Source organism: Anoplolepis gracilipes, unplaced genomic scaffold (genome assembly GCF_047496725.1).
Source record: "Anoplolepis gracilipes unplaced genomic scaffold, ASM4749672v1 Contig18, whole genome shotgun sequence".
NCBI lineage: Eukaryota > Metazoa > Arthropoda > Insecta > Hymenoptera > Formicidae > Anoplolepis > Anoplolepis gracilipes.
Genome location: NW_027328669.1, coordinates 1903949 through 1918699, shown reverse-complemented (window position 1 = coordinate 1918699; position 14751 = coordinate 1903949). Strand labels below are relative to the sequence as shown.

The 14751-nt window shown below is 42.3% G+C and overlaps 3 protein-coding genes across 3 annotated transcripts; 1 reads left to right on the top strand and 2 right to left on the bottom strand.

Moving 5' to 3' along the window:
• Window positions 1–1375: 1375 nt before the first annotated feature.
• LOC140675799 (protein FAM200C-like) lies at window positions 1376–9727 on the top strand. Its single transcript, XM_072910405.1, is given in 4 exon segments — window positions 1376–1397; window positions 8410–8899; window positions 8901–9660; window positions 9722–9727. Coding segments are annotated over 4 exon segments (1278 nt in total).
• A 726-nt stretch (window positions 9728–10453) lies between these two features.
• Window positions 10454–11089, bottom strand: LOC140675798 (uncharacterized). The gene has a single exon (XM_072910403.1). It carries the CDS (start codon window positions 11087–11089, stop codon window positions 10454–10456), a length of 636 nt encoding a protein of 211 aa, XP_072766504.1.
• A 2851-nt stretch (window positions 11090–13940) lies between these two features.
• On the bottom strand, window positions 13941–14297 carry LOC140675797 (uncharacterized). The gene has a single exon (XM_072910402.1). The coding sequence runs from the start codon at window positions 14295–14297 to the stop codon at window positions 13941–13943; it is 357 nt and encodes a 118-aa protein (XP_072766503.1).
• Window positions 14298–14751: the final 454 nt, after the last annotated feature.

Here is a 14751-nt window from a genome sequence, read left to right as displayed (position 1 = left end):
CGAGGCACGAAAGTACAAGAAAAATGGTTTTCCGCGGGCTCTTCGCGAGAAACCAACTCACCGGTGTCACGCATAATCTGCTGGTCACACGAAAAATGAATGTCATCTGCGTTGAGAGTCATGGAACTTTCTCGACAATAAAAAAACTCAACACAAAGCGAAAAGAACCGCACAGGATCGCGACTGAACACTAACTAAGAGCAAAGAAAGAACAGCGATAACAGCTACATATGTAAAAGCGCAACGCGAATAAAGAATGCACGAAACATTCTAAGAAAGCGCAGTGATATAATATGATACCATTTATATTACAGGAGTCTAATTACCTGGAACACAGGCAGGACAGAAAAAACTAACGCCGACGAAGCCTGGAAAAAAGAAAGATTCTCACAGGAACCAGGCATATATTTCGAGAAGATAGGAAAAATCAATCAAGTAGAGTCTACATGGAAAATGGTAATCAAAATGGACATCTCCGCAATAGATCACCGACAAGAGCAGTTAGCGGGATACATGGCGCAAACGAGCGTTATGCTATGACAAATCTCTAGAAGAAAAAATGAAAGGAACTTGCAGCCTCTTACTGCAACTGACAGAACAAGAGTACGAAAAATCAGTAACTTTATTAACACGTTTAAGAACGACCTATCAGTTAGCAAAGAAAACAAGGAGAGGACTAGTAGATGGACTAGGAACCATAGTCAAAACGCTATTCGGCACGATGGACGCCGGCAACGAAAGAATAATCAATGAACAATTGAAAATGCTAGAAGTAAATCAACAAACGTTACAGCATGCTCTGAAGAATCAAATTAAGGTGTTAAACGCAACTATTGCACACGTAGAAGAATCAGAAAAAATAATACAAAAAAATGAAGACAAATTTTTGAATGTGACAGAGAAAATGCGACAAAGCTAGTTGCAGATGACAGGATTCGGACACAGAGAAGAGATGGACGAACATTTTATCGTTTTGAACGCGATCATCAGAAGGTTAATTACGGTTATTACCGATATCGTAACACATTTAAATAGCGCAAAAAGCGAAATAATAAACATAAGATTACTATCGATCAAAACCATAATAAATAATCTTAAGGAAATCGCGGCACAAATATCGCAAGGAACGCACTTTCCGTTCAACATTGCACCAGAAAATTGGGGAGAGATCGAGAAATTTATAAAAATAAGCGCATACCACGATAGTATAGGAATAATTACGATAGTAAGATTTCCATTAATAATGTATCCTACATACGAGATAATAAAAGCAATCCCTCTACCCGTCCATAAACAAGACGACACATTTATATGTATAGAAGTAAGCCAACCGATAATACCGATAAACACCGATAGTCGAACGTATTTTACAACCATGGAAAGCGAATTAGAAAAATGTATGCGAACTGACAACCAATATGTATGCGAAAGAAGTCATCTGACACACCACATAGACAGCCAAGCGTTATGCGAAGTACAGACATACGTACGAACAGACACACATATAAACAGCTGCAACACACGACACATACACGCTAACTCAACGATATGGATAACGCTGAGTGACGCAAACTCGTGGATATACTCCGCTAGGAAAAGACAGCCAATAGAAATAACATGTAGTAACGGAGTAACAAAGAAAACCGAAATCAAAAGGTCAGGGCGAATAACAATAAAAGAAAAATATAAATTAGTAACGCCCGACATAATAATAAAAGCAAGCAAACCCGCCATAACAACATATGTAAATACAAAGATACCCGACTACAACTTAACAAGCATACTGAAAATACAGACGAACAAACCAAAAGACAAGGCAGAAAGCATAAAATTACGAAAAATAATACGAAACCCATCCGAATTAATGAAACTGAGTAACACACTGACCGAGACAAGAAGACAGATAAATAAAGACAGTCTACTGATACGAGAACATATAATATATCCCGCGATATCAGGTATCACAGGAACAATAATTATACTCAGTATTGTAGTGTTAACTTACGTAGTAAGAAGAAGGAAGCAAACGAAAAAGAACAACCGGACAAAATAAGCACAATCCAAATAAGCATACCACGAGTACAAAGAGAAAAAATTTATAACAGACCTTACCAACTAGACACAACACTAAACGACGGAAACAACACAGTCATGTTATATTAATAAGACAAAATGTAAAAACATAGACTAAGAAGCGAAAATAAGGTAAAGAAAATTTACCGCTAGTAAATTTTCTTTTCTCAAAGGGGGAAGGATGTCGTAACCCGATACACTTACCTGGAAAGAGAAAAGTAAATATATAAAATAAAGAAATAAAAACTAAAATTAAGCAAGCAAAGCAAAGCATTAAAAAGAATTAAATAGAAAGATTAAGAAAGAAAAATAAAACGTGACCAACAAGAAAGCAAGTCACGGTCAAGCTGAATAAGCATTACGACACCCGAGCACGGAGCACGTCTCGCGCTCCGACCCGGAAAACCTCATCCTTCCGCCCTCGAAATTAAAGCGATATATAAACCGATCGCGAGACCCATCGCGATCGGCTCGTAAGAAAGTCGCTAGCAAGAGAGCCGCGCGTAAATAAGTTATCTACCTATCGACATAGTTTGTCTACACGACGACCGAATACGCGAGTTAATAGTAGTGTAAGATAAGTGTAACAGTACGACAGAAATATATTCTTTTACTATACAAGTACGGAGTGCGTTCATTTGCTGCCTGAGTTCCAACTCTTTGGACGAATATCCCGGAAGACCCCATTCTCACGGCATGGGCACAACACGAACCCTGATCCCGGTGAGCTATCCGCCCAGACGATAACACGCGAAGGGGGGGGGGGAAGCCGTTATAAACAAAGTATAAACGCATAATGAACATAGTTGAATAATTACATACATACTCTATAATAAGCACACCACATAAATATATAATAATAGGCACCTCTTATACCCAGTGATACAATAATACACACGTTACAGAAATATTATAAACTTATTATTTACATATGTTTAATCATTATCTAGTTATTATAAACATATTATCTACCCAGTGACGCATTAATACACATCTTATAAACATATTATATACACAGTGACCCGATAGTACGCATAATTTATATATTCACTATAAATCTATTATGAATTCATTATGAACATACTTATATAATTACATACATATAATAGACATACCATATACACGGTGATACAATGGTACACGTCTCTTATAGCTAATTTATACATATTCTATACATATTATTTAAAATTATACATTTATTCTCTAACAGTATAAACTTATTATGAACTTATGTGTTTATACACACTGACACACCCCACATCTACTCATTGTAATTATACCATGACATGATATATTTGTAATATGTGTATTAATGCGTCACTGGGTAGATAATATGTTTATAATAACTAGATAATGATTAAACATATGTAAATAATAAGTTTATAATATTTCTGTAACGTGCGTATTATTGTATCACTGGGTATACGAGGTGCCTATTATTATATATTATGTGGTGTGCTTATTATAGAGTGTGTATGTATGTAATTATGTACATTTATACAATTATTACTCATATATAAACTTTTATTACTTATATCATAAACTTACTCATACTACTATACATAACTATATATACAATTAATAGCGTGTTTAATGTCTCTAAACTAATCTAAACATTATAATATATAAGTATTATTATGCGTTACTATAAATTAGTAATAATTAATAAGTTTAATTAGCGAAACGCACTATTATCATTGCAACTATCTAAGTTTAACGCTAGTGCATTATTCAGCGGTACGTGAACGATCATTTAAACTATCATAACATTAATAATAATTGCGATATACATAGAAATTAATGATAGAATATTATAATAAGCTGTGACTTTCGTAGTTTCTAGAATATTCGAGAACCATCTAATCACGCGAAAACTTTAACAATCACCGTGATCGTATACTACGCCCGACATGTGATACCTGGCGCAAACAAGCGTGCCCCGGGATCACGCGACGACGCGCGCGCATCAAGCACTCAGGGGTATATAAGTAGGAGCATCGTTTGCTCATCATTCAGTATCATTCGTAAATTCATAGTATCACGATCAGTATTAACAAGTCAGTCAGTATCAGACTCAGAGTCAGTATTAGCAGATCAGTATCAGTAATCATTAGCATTATTAGCAGTATCAGTATCAGTATTACCAGTACCAGTAGAATTACTCGTCTGATCCTTTGAGACTAATAAATCGCGATCTTATAAAAATTATTTTCGACAATTAGCTTATCGATATTCTTAGTATATATACGCTTTTCGTACATTTACCGCGTTAGCTTACTTCATGTCATTATAAATTTATCTTTTGTTTTATTATAAAAATCTCACGTTAAATTTCTCTACGCTCATTATCGTACACATTGATTCTTCCTTTCTTTAATTTTCGTTACTCTCAATTTTGTTACAACATTTTTCTCTTTCGCGTTTAATTGCACTTGGCTTTAATTTTCATTCGTATTAAATTTACATTTATAAACAATATACATTATATTTTATTTTCGTATCACATCTCTTTGGAGTTACAATTACCATATTTTTCTTTATGCAGAAATTACTTGCTTTGTAATTAAGACGCGCATGTGGTTATACTTAACGTAGATTCAGTTAATTAACTTTATAAATTTCATAGTACTGTAGATCCATACATCCAGCCATTCGTAGTGTATACCTGCGTGATAGTGATCGTTCGCCTAAATATTTCTGTAACGTAAAATAGGATAGTGACGTGAGTACATATATCGTTATCATTAAGATACATTTGTGTAATTATTAGTTGTATCGTGTACGTGTAACTTACCTGAAATATATATATGTGTATTAGTTCGCAACCTCCCCTTTCGAATGTCGCTCCCCTTTGAGGTGTTATTTTCTCGTGCTTCTTTAGTGGTTTATCAATTCTTCGCGTTGTTAATTATTATATTTTGTGCCGGTACGTTTGTAAATATCGGGACAAGCTTAATGTTTTAAATTTGACACTGGACAAATTATCGAAATAATTAGTGATACTCATCTGACAAGGTCATCCTTCTTTCACGCCTACATTAGAGATTCTCGTTCTTCCTGCGTCAATGCGCGCCTTTTCCAGGGCGTTCCATTGATCCGGCGTTGATGCGCGCCTCTTTCAGAGCGCTCTTGTATTCCTTTTTCCATATTCGCGCGCCTCTATCAGGGCGTGTCATATCACCTTACTATACCTAAGGTCTCAAATTCTGCAACAAATAAGTGAGTTAATTAGTAAATTAATAAGAGTACGTGCATGATCATCCAGACATCGCGTTATTAGACGGAGAGCGTTAACCATCCTTGCTTATATCGTTGCGCGCCTCTTTCAGGGCGTTCGACTCACACCCTTGTGGCGCGCCTTTTTCAGGGCGTTCCACCTCCTAGTGAGTAGCGCGTCTCTTTCAGAGTGATCTGCCTCCTCTCCGTCCACGAACCGCGCCTCTTTCAGGGCGTCTTTTCACAATTCCTCCGCTCGCTCCGCCGGTCTGAAAGATAAAATAAATAAACATTAGTAGAATCTAATTAATAGGAACTAATGAAGGCTCCCTCCCATCCTTATTCTTCGTCAGATGGTATCAAGTCAAAGAGACTATCACTATAAATTGACTTCATTACGCGTTTCTTTTCTTAGTTTAGAGTAATCGTTTCTTTTTCTCTGCATCTTTCGTGTTATCGTTATTAAATTTTATACTTTCCTTGCCGGCGTCACTCACCGCCACTTATCATAGATTTTTGTCTCTCGTCCTTGTTTAAGAAAAATATATATGTGTATATATTTTAATATAAAATTTTTATAAATAAACAAAAATTAGTTATATGTAATTAAATAGTATTCGTTGTCTAGTCACTCACTTCACACTCCTTGCAATACCCATTACGTCCCGGCCGCCAGTATCCGGTGTATCGCCACACGAATCGTGACAGGTTTACCGCTCGGCCACCGCGATTCGCGTATAGCAATCACCGCAACCGCATCGCACCCGCGCATCGGACGTAACAGGCTATAACACATGTTTCAGTTCACACAATGCTGAACATGCTTGTTTTTTTTTCTGCTATTTTTATTATGTATAGATGTACAAATTTCAGGTCACTTTTTATAAAAAATAAGCGGGTCAATTCCTATTGCAATGCCGCAATCAATACGTATCTGTAACAAACAGAAGATTTTATAATTATATTGCAATTATACCGCATATGTGTGTACGTGCATGCACGTACACACATACGTACATAAATTTTACACAAAATTACCAGTGAAGTAACAATGGATCTTTTTAAAATAGGATAATCATCGTAATATTCAACAATCGAATTTCCTCTTTTCCTTGTGCTAATTGTTTCTTCCCAAAACTTTGTAAGACGAGAGTCGTCTGGCTGAATTGTTCGCAATGTAAGCAATGTATCTTCATAATCAGGACTTGCTGGAATATTCTCTTTCTTTTAAATGATAACTTTATCTTTAATGTATTTTTTTAGGTTATTGTATTTATCCCATAGTTTTTCGTTAGCAACACGTTTTTGTTTTCCATTACTTGGAACATAAAATGTTGCTGTTGTTTCATATTTAAAAAGATTGACTATTTCTTCAGCTCATTTTTGAAAACATGCCAAATTTATTCTGCAAACTTAATTAGAACAGAATTAATAAGTGATAAAAATATATACATATACATCTACATAAAATTTTATAAATTTATAATTTTATATAAATAATTTTATAATTTTATAAAGTAGTACTTACTTCATAGATTTGCAAAGAAGTTTGTCTATAATTAAATAACTTAGTTTATTACGGTCTGATACAGTTAAATGTGTTTGCTTCAATATTTTTTGACCACAACTGGATTCGGAAAGCAATTTTTTTAGATTTTAAACAAAAAATAATAAAATAACAATATAAAATTTAAAAATTACATAACACTTTTAGTTTTATTTGCGTACTTCGAAAAAGTTTCATAAATAATAATCCATTTATATTCCAATTATTTTCCACAATTTATCCGGTTACGATTCAGATTTTATAATCGAGGAAATAGCCACAGCGTTCGAAGGAAGAATCGATCTATTTCCGATAACTAAAGAAAAATACGTTTTATTTACGAAAGATGTTAAACTTACGGAAGACAAATCACGAAATCACATTAAATTACGTTTCATCGATTCTTTTAAATTTCTCACAACAAGTCTCAACAAATGAACATCTTTTCTTAGTAAAGATAAATTAAAAATTTTACAATCTGAATATCAAAATTTACGTGTAGAAGACTTTGATTTGTTAACGCGAAAAGGTGTCTTTCTGTACGAATATATCGATTGTGTAGATAAATTGCACGATACATGTTTACCTCCGCGCGAATTATTTTACAATTCCTTGACCGATGACACAGTATCCGACAGCGATTACGCGCAAGCCGAGACTGTTTGGAACCGATTCTCCATTAGAACGCTAGGCGAATATAGCGATCTATATTTAAAAATTGATGTCTTGTTATTAGCCGATGTTTTTGAAAATTTTCGTGACAATTGTATCAAGAGTTACGGGCTCGACCCTGCACATTACTATATTCTTCCCGGATACACGTCGGATGCCATGTTGAAGCATACAAACATTAAGTTTGAATTGCTCACTGACATCGATATGGTAATGTTTATAGAACGAGGTATACGCGATGGTTTGAGTCAATGTTCCAACAGATACGCGCATGCTAATAACAAGTACATGCAGTCATACGACCCATTGAAACCGTCATCGTATCTAATGTATTTCGATGTAAATAATTTATACAGATGGGCAATGTGTCAACTTTTGTCTTACGCTAGTTTTCAATGGGTCGACAATATATCCAATTTTGATCTATCATCGATCGTGTCCGATTCGCCTACAGGCTATATCCTCGAAGTCGATCTCGAGGATATAGCCTGTAGGCGAATCGGACACGATCGATGATAGATCAAAATTGGATATATTGTCGACCCGCAACATCTTCACGACGCATATACTGACTTACCGTTTTGTCCGACACGTGACAAGCCACCCAGCAAGCGAGAGAACAAGTTGCTCGCAACCTTATACGATACGCAGTGTTGCGATGCGGGCCCGGTTTTCTCGCGCATGCGCGGCCATGTTGTCTGTTAGGCTAGTATTAACAGACACGTATGTAGACGACTGCTGTAGAGGAGGTATGGGTGTGAAAGTTTTGGCGGGCTCAACGTGCAACGGACAACGGAGGACTACAGAGGTTGGATACCAGTTGTTGGTAAGTAAATATTAAATCATGGATTGTAATAATAACAGTAGTAGTAGTACTAGTAGCAGTACTATTGGTAAAGGAGTTGTAAAAAAATGTAGACTTAGAAATTTTCAAAGTTCTTGGCTAGATGAAAATGATTTTAAAGGATGGTTAACTCCTCATCCTGACATACAGAGTAAAGCGCTTTGTACTGCATGCAATAAGGCCATCAGATGTTGCAAAACAAATTTAACTGCACACTCACAGACGGCCAAACATATAAAAAATATAAATTCGTCTAATTTTGAAGCTCCCGTTAGTAGGTTATCGCATAAAGATAAGCTTAAACGCGCCGAAATTAAATTATCTGCTTTTTTTGCTGAACATAACGTAGCTTTTTATTGCGCCGATCATTTAACTCCTTTATTAAAAGATATTTGTATAGAGCCCAAAGTCGTGCAAGATCTTTCACTTGCTCGAGATAAGTGTGCGAAGATTTTTAAAAATATTATAGCAAAACGTGAAGTCGAGACAATTGTTCAATGTTTGCAAACATGTAAATTTTCTATTTTAATCGATGAGAGTACAGATATCGGATACTAAAGTAATGTGTTTACTCGTAAAATATGTTTCGCCTTTAACTAAAAAACTTACAACTCAATTATTAGAATCATTACCTTTAGCAACGGATTGTTCCGCGATGAAAATTTTTGAAATATTTAAAAACTTTTTAGAAGAAAAAGAAATTCCAATTAAAAATATTGTTGGAATGGCGTGCGATAATGCACCGGTTATGATCGGATGCAATAAATCTTTTATGTCTCGTCTTAAAGTAGAAGTACCGGAATTAATAATGTTAAATTGCATTTGCCATTCATCCGCGATTATAGCCAGCAAAGCTTGTAAAAAGTTGCCAAATTCTTGTGAAAGTTTAATTAGAGGAGTTGCCACTTATATTTCGGGCAGAGCGAAGAGATGTGCAGTTTTGGGCGAGTTTCAAGATTTTTTCGAAATTCAACGAAATAAAATGTTAAAATTATCGGAAATGAGGTGGCTTTGTTTGCCTTTTAAAGATACACTTTTTGAACAGTTAACTTTTTTAGATCCCAAAATTGCTTTGTATTATGAAGGTAGATTAAAAATTAAAGATTTAACTTTTATTGCAAAACGAGTATTGAAAGATATTGATATAACTGATTTAGCTTTTGAATGGAAAATTTTGCCATCGAGTTTTAATGAAGACCGGAAAAAAGAATTAGCTTCTTTACAAATAGATGAAATGTGGCAAAATATTTTTAAATCTAGAAATTTCGATGGGCAAAAGATGTTTCCAAATTTAGAATTATTAGTTAACGTAGTTCTTTCTTTTCCCCACTCAAATGCTGAGGCCAAACGAATTTTTTCTATTGTAACAGACGTAAAAAATAAAAAAAGAAACCGTTTATGTAATGAGTCAGTCGATTCAATTTGTGTAGTTCGGTCCAGTTTTCAAGAAAAATATTAATTGTATAAATTTTCAACCGTTTTTTTTTTAACGCTGGGAAATCCTCATGGATACCTGTCCCCTGGGGAAGAGACGAGTTATGCCGGACTCTTACCAGCTAAAACCCAGCGGTGATCCTCCGAAGCGGCATAGGACGGGCCCTGGGATTGCGCTAGCATTCTACCAGGGCCCGTCCCCGCTACGTCCTCCGTCTCTCAAACTCGCGAGCGGGGGATGAGAGAGGGAGGACATCATCCCGAGGGCCATATTGCGTGTCCGGGAGGACGCCCAATGTCGCACCTTTGGCAGCGTTGCGGCATTACCGCGCAACGTTGCCCAATCGATGGCCACATGCAATGGGAAACAGGTGTCCCCACACCCATTTCCCGTGGCCCGAGGAGAGGGACATAGGAGGAGAGGCCGCGAGTATCCCTCCACTCTCCCCCTGGAAAGAAGGGCACCTACGTCCACTTCCTCCCAGCCTCTCTTCCCAACCGGGTGACTTACGTCACCGGTGTACTTTCTTCCTTCCCCATATTATGAGGGAAGGAAGAAGCATGTTCTCGTGGCACGGGTTGGTGCTACCAGAATAGGAACGAAGGGTTACATTATATATTGTAGGCCCCGTGTTCCCTGCCTCCATATATTAAGAGGGGGGATGTACTTAGGGTTGGGCACGTCTGTCGTAGTTACAACACGCTCTGCCATCCCTCCTCCTCCTTCTCTCGAGGGCGTCCAGCGCCTTCTCTCTTTCTCTCTCAGCGGCTTCCTTCTGTAACATAACTCGCTCGCAGAAGGAAACCGCTGCCTGCCATTTTACGTCTCCCTCTAACATTACGTTTAGTAGCACCGGGAGGGAAACGTCATTCCCGATCACGTCCCGAAGGGTACGACGCTCATTGGCCCACGCCGAACATTCTTCCAGCGTGTGCCGCGCCGTGTCCTCGGGACTGTTACAATGGTGACAGCGTCCGGACTCTTCCCTTCTAATCCGGTGCAGATACTCACCGAAGCATCCATGCTCGGTGAGCATCTGCACCAGCCTATATCCCAGGGAACCGTGCTTTCGTCCGACCCATCTATCGAGGATCGGACCGAGTGTCCCAACAGCGTACAGTCCGGCCCTGGCTCGGACCAGACTCTCCTGCCATTCGTTTATCTTTTGCTGCTGGAGCTGGTTCCTCTGGGTTCGAAGTACGCGCCGCACCAACCTAGAGTTTGGCGGTGCCCGGGGACCGCCATTTTCATTGATATCGGCATTGCTTCGATATCCCCGGATATTCTTTCCGACCCTGTACATATCTTTATACAGAGCCGTAGTAAGAGCCTAGGACATCATCCCGGACACCGCGCATAGGAGATCGTGCGGTATCCCCGCATGGCACGAATAACCAGCCGCCTTTGAACACTCTGTAGGGTGTTCGTGCTTTTGCGACTGGCCCAAACCTTGTCATGCCATACAGGGGCTCCATACAAAGCGATGGACTGCACGACCCCTGCATAGAGGCGGCGAGCTCTATCCCCGGCCCCCCCAAAGTTAGGCATCAGCCTGACCAAACTATTAGCCGCCGTACCAATCCGAGGGGCCATACACTCTATATGCGGCCCGAAACTCCAGCCGCTGTCCAGAACCAATCCCAGATACTTGAGATGTTTTTCGATCTGGACAGCGACCCCATTTACTACCATTTGGGCCACTGGTGGCCCCCTTGCCCGAGGTTTTCCAAACCATATGGCCTTAGTCTTTTCCAGGGCCACCTTCAGGCCCAATGCCCGGACGCGTGTCACCACATGTTGCACACCTATTTGTGCAAGGTGGACTGTCCGCTTCCATCCTTTTTCCCGGGCCACTATCAGTGTGTCGTCTGCATAACGGACTAGTGATAGGCCTGGGAGAAGGGCTCCTCGGAGGACCCAATCATATCCCATGTTCCACAGGAGTGGGTCAAGCACCGACCTCTGTGAAACCCCCCTCTCGGCGGCGCGACGTGTTACTGCGCCATACCGCCCCGTGTAGGTGATGTACCTATCTTTCAAGTAATCCCCGATCACTTCCCTAAGATAGGTGGGCACCTTGTGGTACACGAGGGCCCTCCTAATACATTCCCAGGGAAGAGAGTTGAACGCATTGGCGATGTCCAGAGACACCGCCACAACCTCATTCCCTTGACCGATCGCCTCCTCCGCGAGGGCTCTAACGTGGAGTATTGCGTCCACCGTCGATCGGCCCTCGCGGAAGCCATATTGGCAATCAGCCAGATCGGGTCCTATCCGAGCCAAATGCCCTCTCAGGCGTGCAGCCAAAATCCTCTCGAAGAGTTTGCCCTCATCGAGGAGGCATATAGAGCGGTACGCCGAGGGTGAGTCCTCCGGTTTGCCCTCCTTAGGGAGCAGAACCAATCGCGCCTCCTTTTAGATTTTGGGAAAGTGTCCTATTTCCAGGCATTTGTTTAACAATGCCAGGACGCTTCCCCCAACTCTATCGATGCCAAGGCCAGGGCCTTGGCTGGTATGCCATCAGGCCCCGGGGCTGTATTCTTTGCCCGGAGCCTTTTTAATTCCCGGCCCAGTTCCTCGGCCGTGATCCCATGTTCCGCCTCGGACCACGGGATCAGTTCCGGCACGGGCGGTCAACCTATCTTAGCTATCTCCCCATTGCCTACAGGGAAAAGAGTGTCGATCACCCTTACGAGGAATGCCGGTCGAAGACGCTCCGCGGTGGGGAGGCCTTCTCTGATTAACTTCTTTCGTACCAGTTTATAAGGGCGCCCCCACGGATCTTTTTCCACCGTTTCGACCCGTTCTTCCCACGCCCTGGCCTTGGCCTATCTTATGACACCTTGGAGCGCTTTCTTCCCTGCTATGTAAGCCTCCCTTAGGAGGGCCTCCATCTCCTCGTCGTCCTGTCGTTGACGACATCTGGTGTACGCCCGTCTGGCCCGATTGCAATCAGCTCTGAGTCCAGCAAGCTCATCCGACCACCAGTATTTCGCCGGTTTACGCTGGACATCGCGGCTCCGGGGCATAGCGGCGTCACACACCTCCGTGACCGCCCCACGAAGCGCGGCCGCCCCGTCATCCACATCACGCAGAGGTTCAAGTGGTTGTTCCACCCATGCCTTCGCAGCGGCCGCAGCCCTGAGGCGATCCAGGTCCATCTTCTTCACCGACCACCGAGGTGGTCGGCTGTGTGAACACGGCCCATCATTCGCATACGCTGCTGCCCTTCCCATAGTGGGGTTCAAGATGCCGAATCGGATGTACCGATGATCGGCCAGTGTTTCTTCCCCCTCGAGGACCTTCCAACTGCTCACCATGCGCGCAGCCCTCGGGCTCCCTAGCGTGATGTCTATTACCGAGGAACCGTTATGTCGCACACATGTGGCTCACTCCCCCTGTTGAGGACAACGAGGCCCAGGGTGTCCGCCCACTCGGCCACGGTCCTGGCGAACTCATTGGTCACCGGAGATCCCCATGCGTCCGATTTGGCATTGAGGTCCCCGGCGACCAAGACCAGACCAGCCATTTTAGGACGATTATCTCGATGTCCTCGAACATTCTTTCAAGGCCAGAGAGAGGCTGATTGGGTGAGTAATATACCCGTGACTTCTCCCCAGCCAACTGCCACGAATTCCTCCCCTCTTCCAACTAAGTCGAAGGGAAGGGGACGCGGTCTTCCCCCATTTATTATTACCACAAGCCCCCCTTCGTCCCCCGTTCAATCTGACCAGGGAAGTACGCGGTAGGGCTCGCAAACAATGGCCAAGTCAGAACTCCACTCCGCCATGTGCTGGCACAAGAGGTCCTTCGCAGCGGCAGAGTGGTTGACATTGGTTTGGAGGGCCACCCATCCCATTAGACGGAGGTGTCCATGGTCTCCTGCGGACCCGTACATCCAGAGCCACCCGAAGTGGGTACCGGCTCCTCCGACAAGGGGGAGGCCATACCTGCACTCCTCTTGCTGTCTATCCCAGTCTCATCCTGCTGCTTCGTTGTAGCTTTATTTTGGGGAGCCCCTTTCCTCTTGCCATTTTTCTCTTTAGCAGAGGGGGCTGCCTTCCTCCTTGAGTCTGTGGGGAGTGCACAGAGGGCCATGTTGTTATTGACTCCTTGCCCGTCCTTTTTGTAGTCACTTTGGGACTTCTTGCCCACTAATTCCTAGACTTGGAGGCCCTGCACGCCAGTCCACCCATTCTGTGCTCCGATGGTCTTCCGCAACTCTTGCATAGAATGCAAGAAGGAATCCCGGTGCATCTGGCCGCCACGTGGTCCTGACCTCCACACCTATAACAGGTGTCACTTCTGTCCGGCCCACTGCACTGTTGCCTGGTATGCTTAAATTCCAGGCATCTATGGCACTGCAGCGGGCGATTGCTTAAAAGCAACCCCTTCGCCCTGACCCAGCCAACCATGAGGCAACCCATGTCGGCAATTTTCATGGCTGTCGACAACGGACATCTTACCCAGGCGGGTGCAGGCCGTGCCGTTTGACCGGACTGAGGCGACATCCCTTTTGACCCTAAACTCGCTCGGGCCAGCCACCTCTTTGGCATCCCCCGGGTGACACCCCTAGCTCACGTCCTTGCCTCCGGTGTCCACCTTCGGAAGGTAGCCATTCGCGTACCTCTTTCGGTTATTATAGTGGCCAAGACGAATCACCACTAGGCGGACTCCTGTATTAGCGGTCCAGTCGCACTTCATGGGTTTCCACCTTGACGAGGACCTTCCACAGGGCTCTGGTTTCGCAGAACTCCTCCTGGGTTCCCCTACTAACAGGTTCCCGCTTCCAGTTCCCGATCCAGCAGAGCCCTTCCCCTTGGACGAGTTCCCAGGGAAGGAGTCGAGACACGTACTAGCTCCAACGGCAGTTGGCCCGGAGGGGTCTTCAGTGCAAAGACGTCCTAATTCAGCGCGAACCGGTTTCCCCCGGTCAGGCACCAGCCATTTCACAGGATGTTATCG

What these genes read in the sequence shown, in the direction of transcription:
- LOC140675798 (XM_072910403.1), bottom strand. Translation starts at nt 11,089, where the DNA reads ATGTACAGGGTCGGAAAGAATATCCGGGGATATCGAAGCAATGCCGAT.
- LOC140675797 (XM_072910402.1), bottom strand. Translation starts at nt 14,297, where the DNA reads ATGTCGCCTCAGTCCGGTCAAACGGCACGGCCTGCACCCGCCTGGGTA.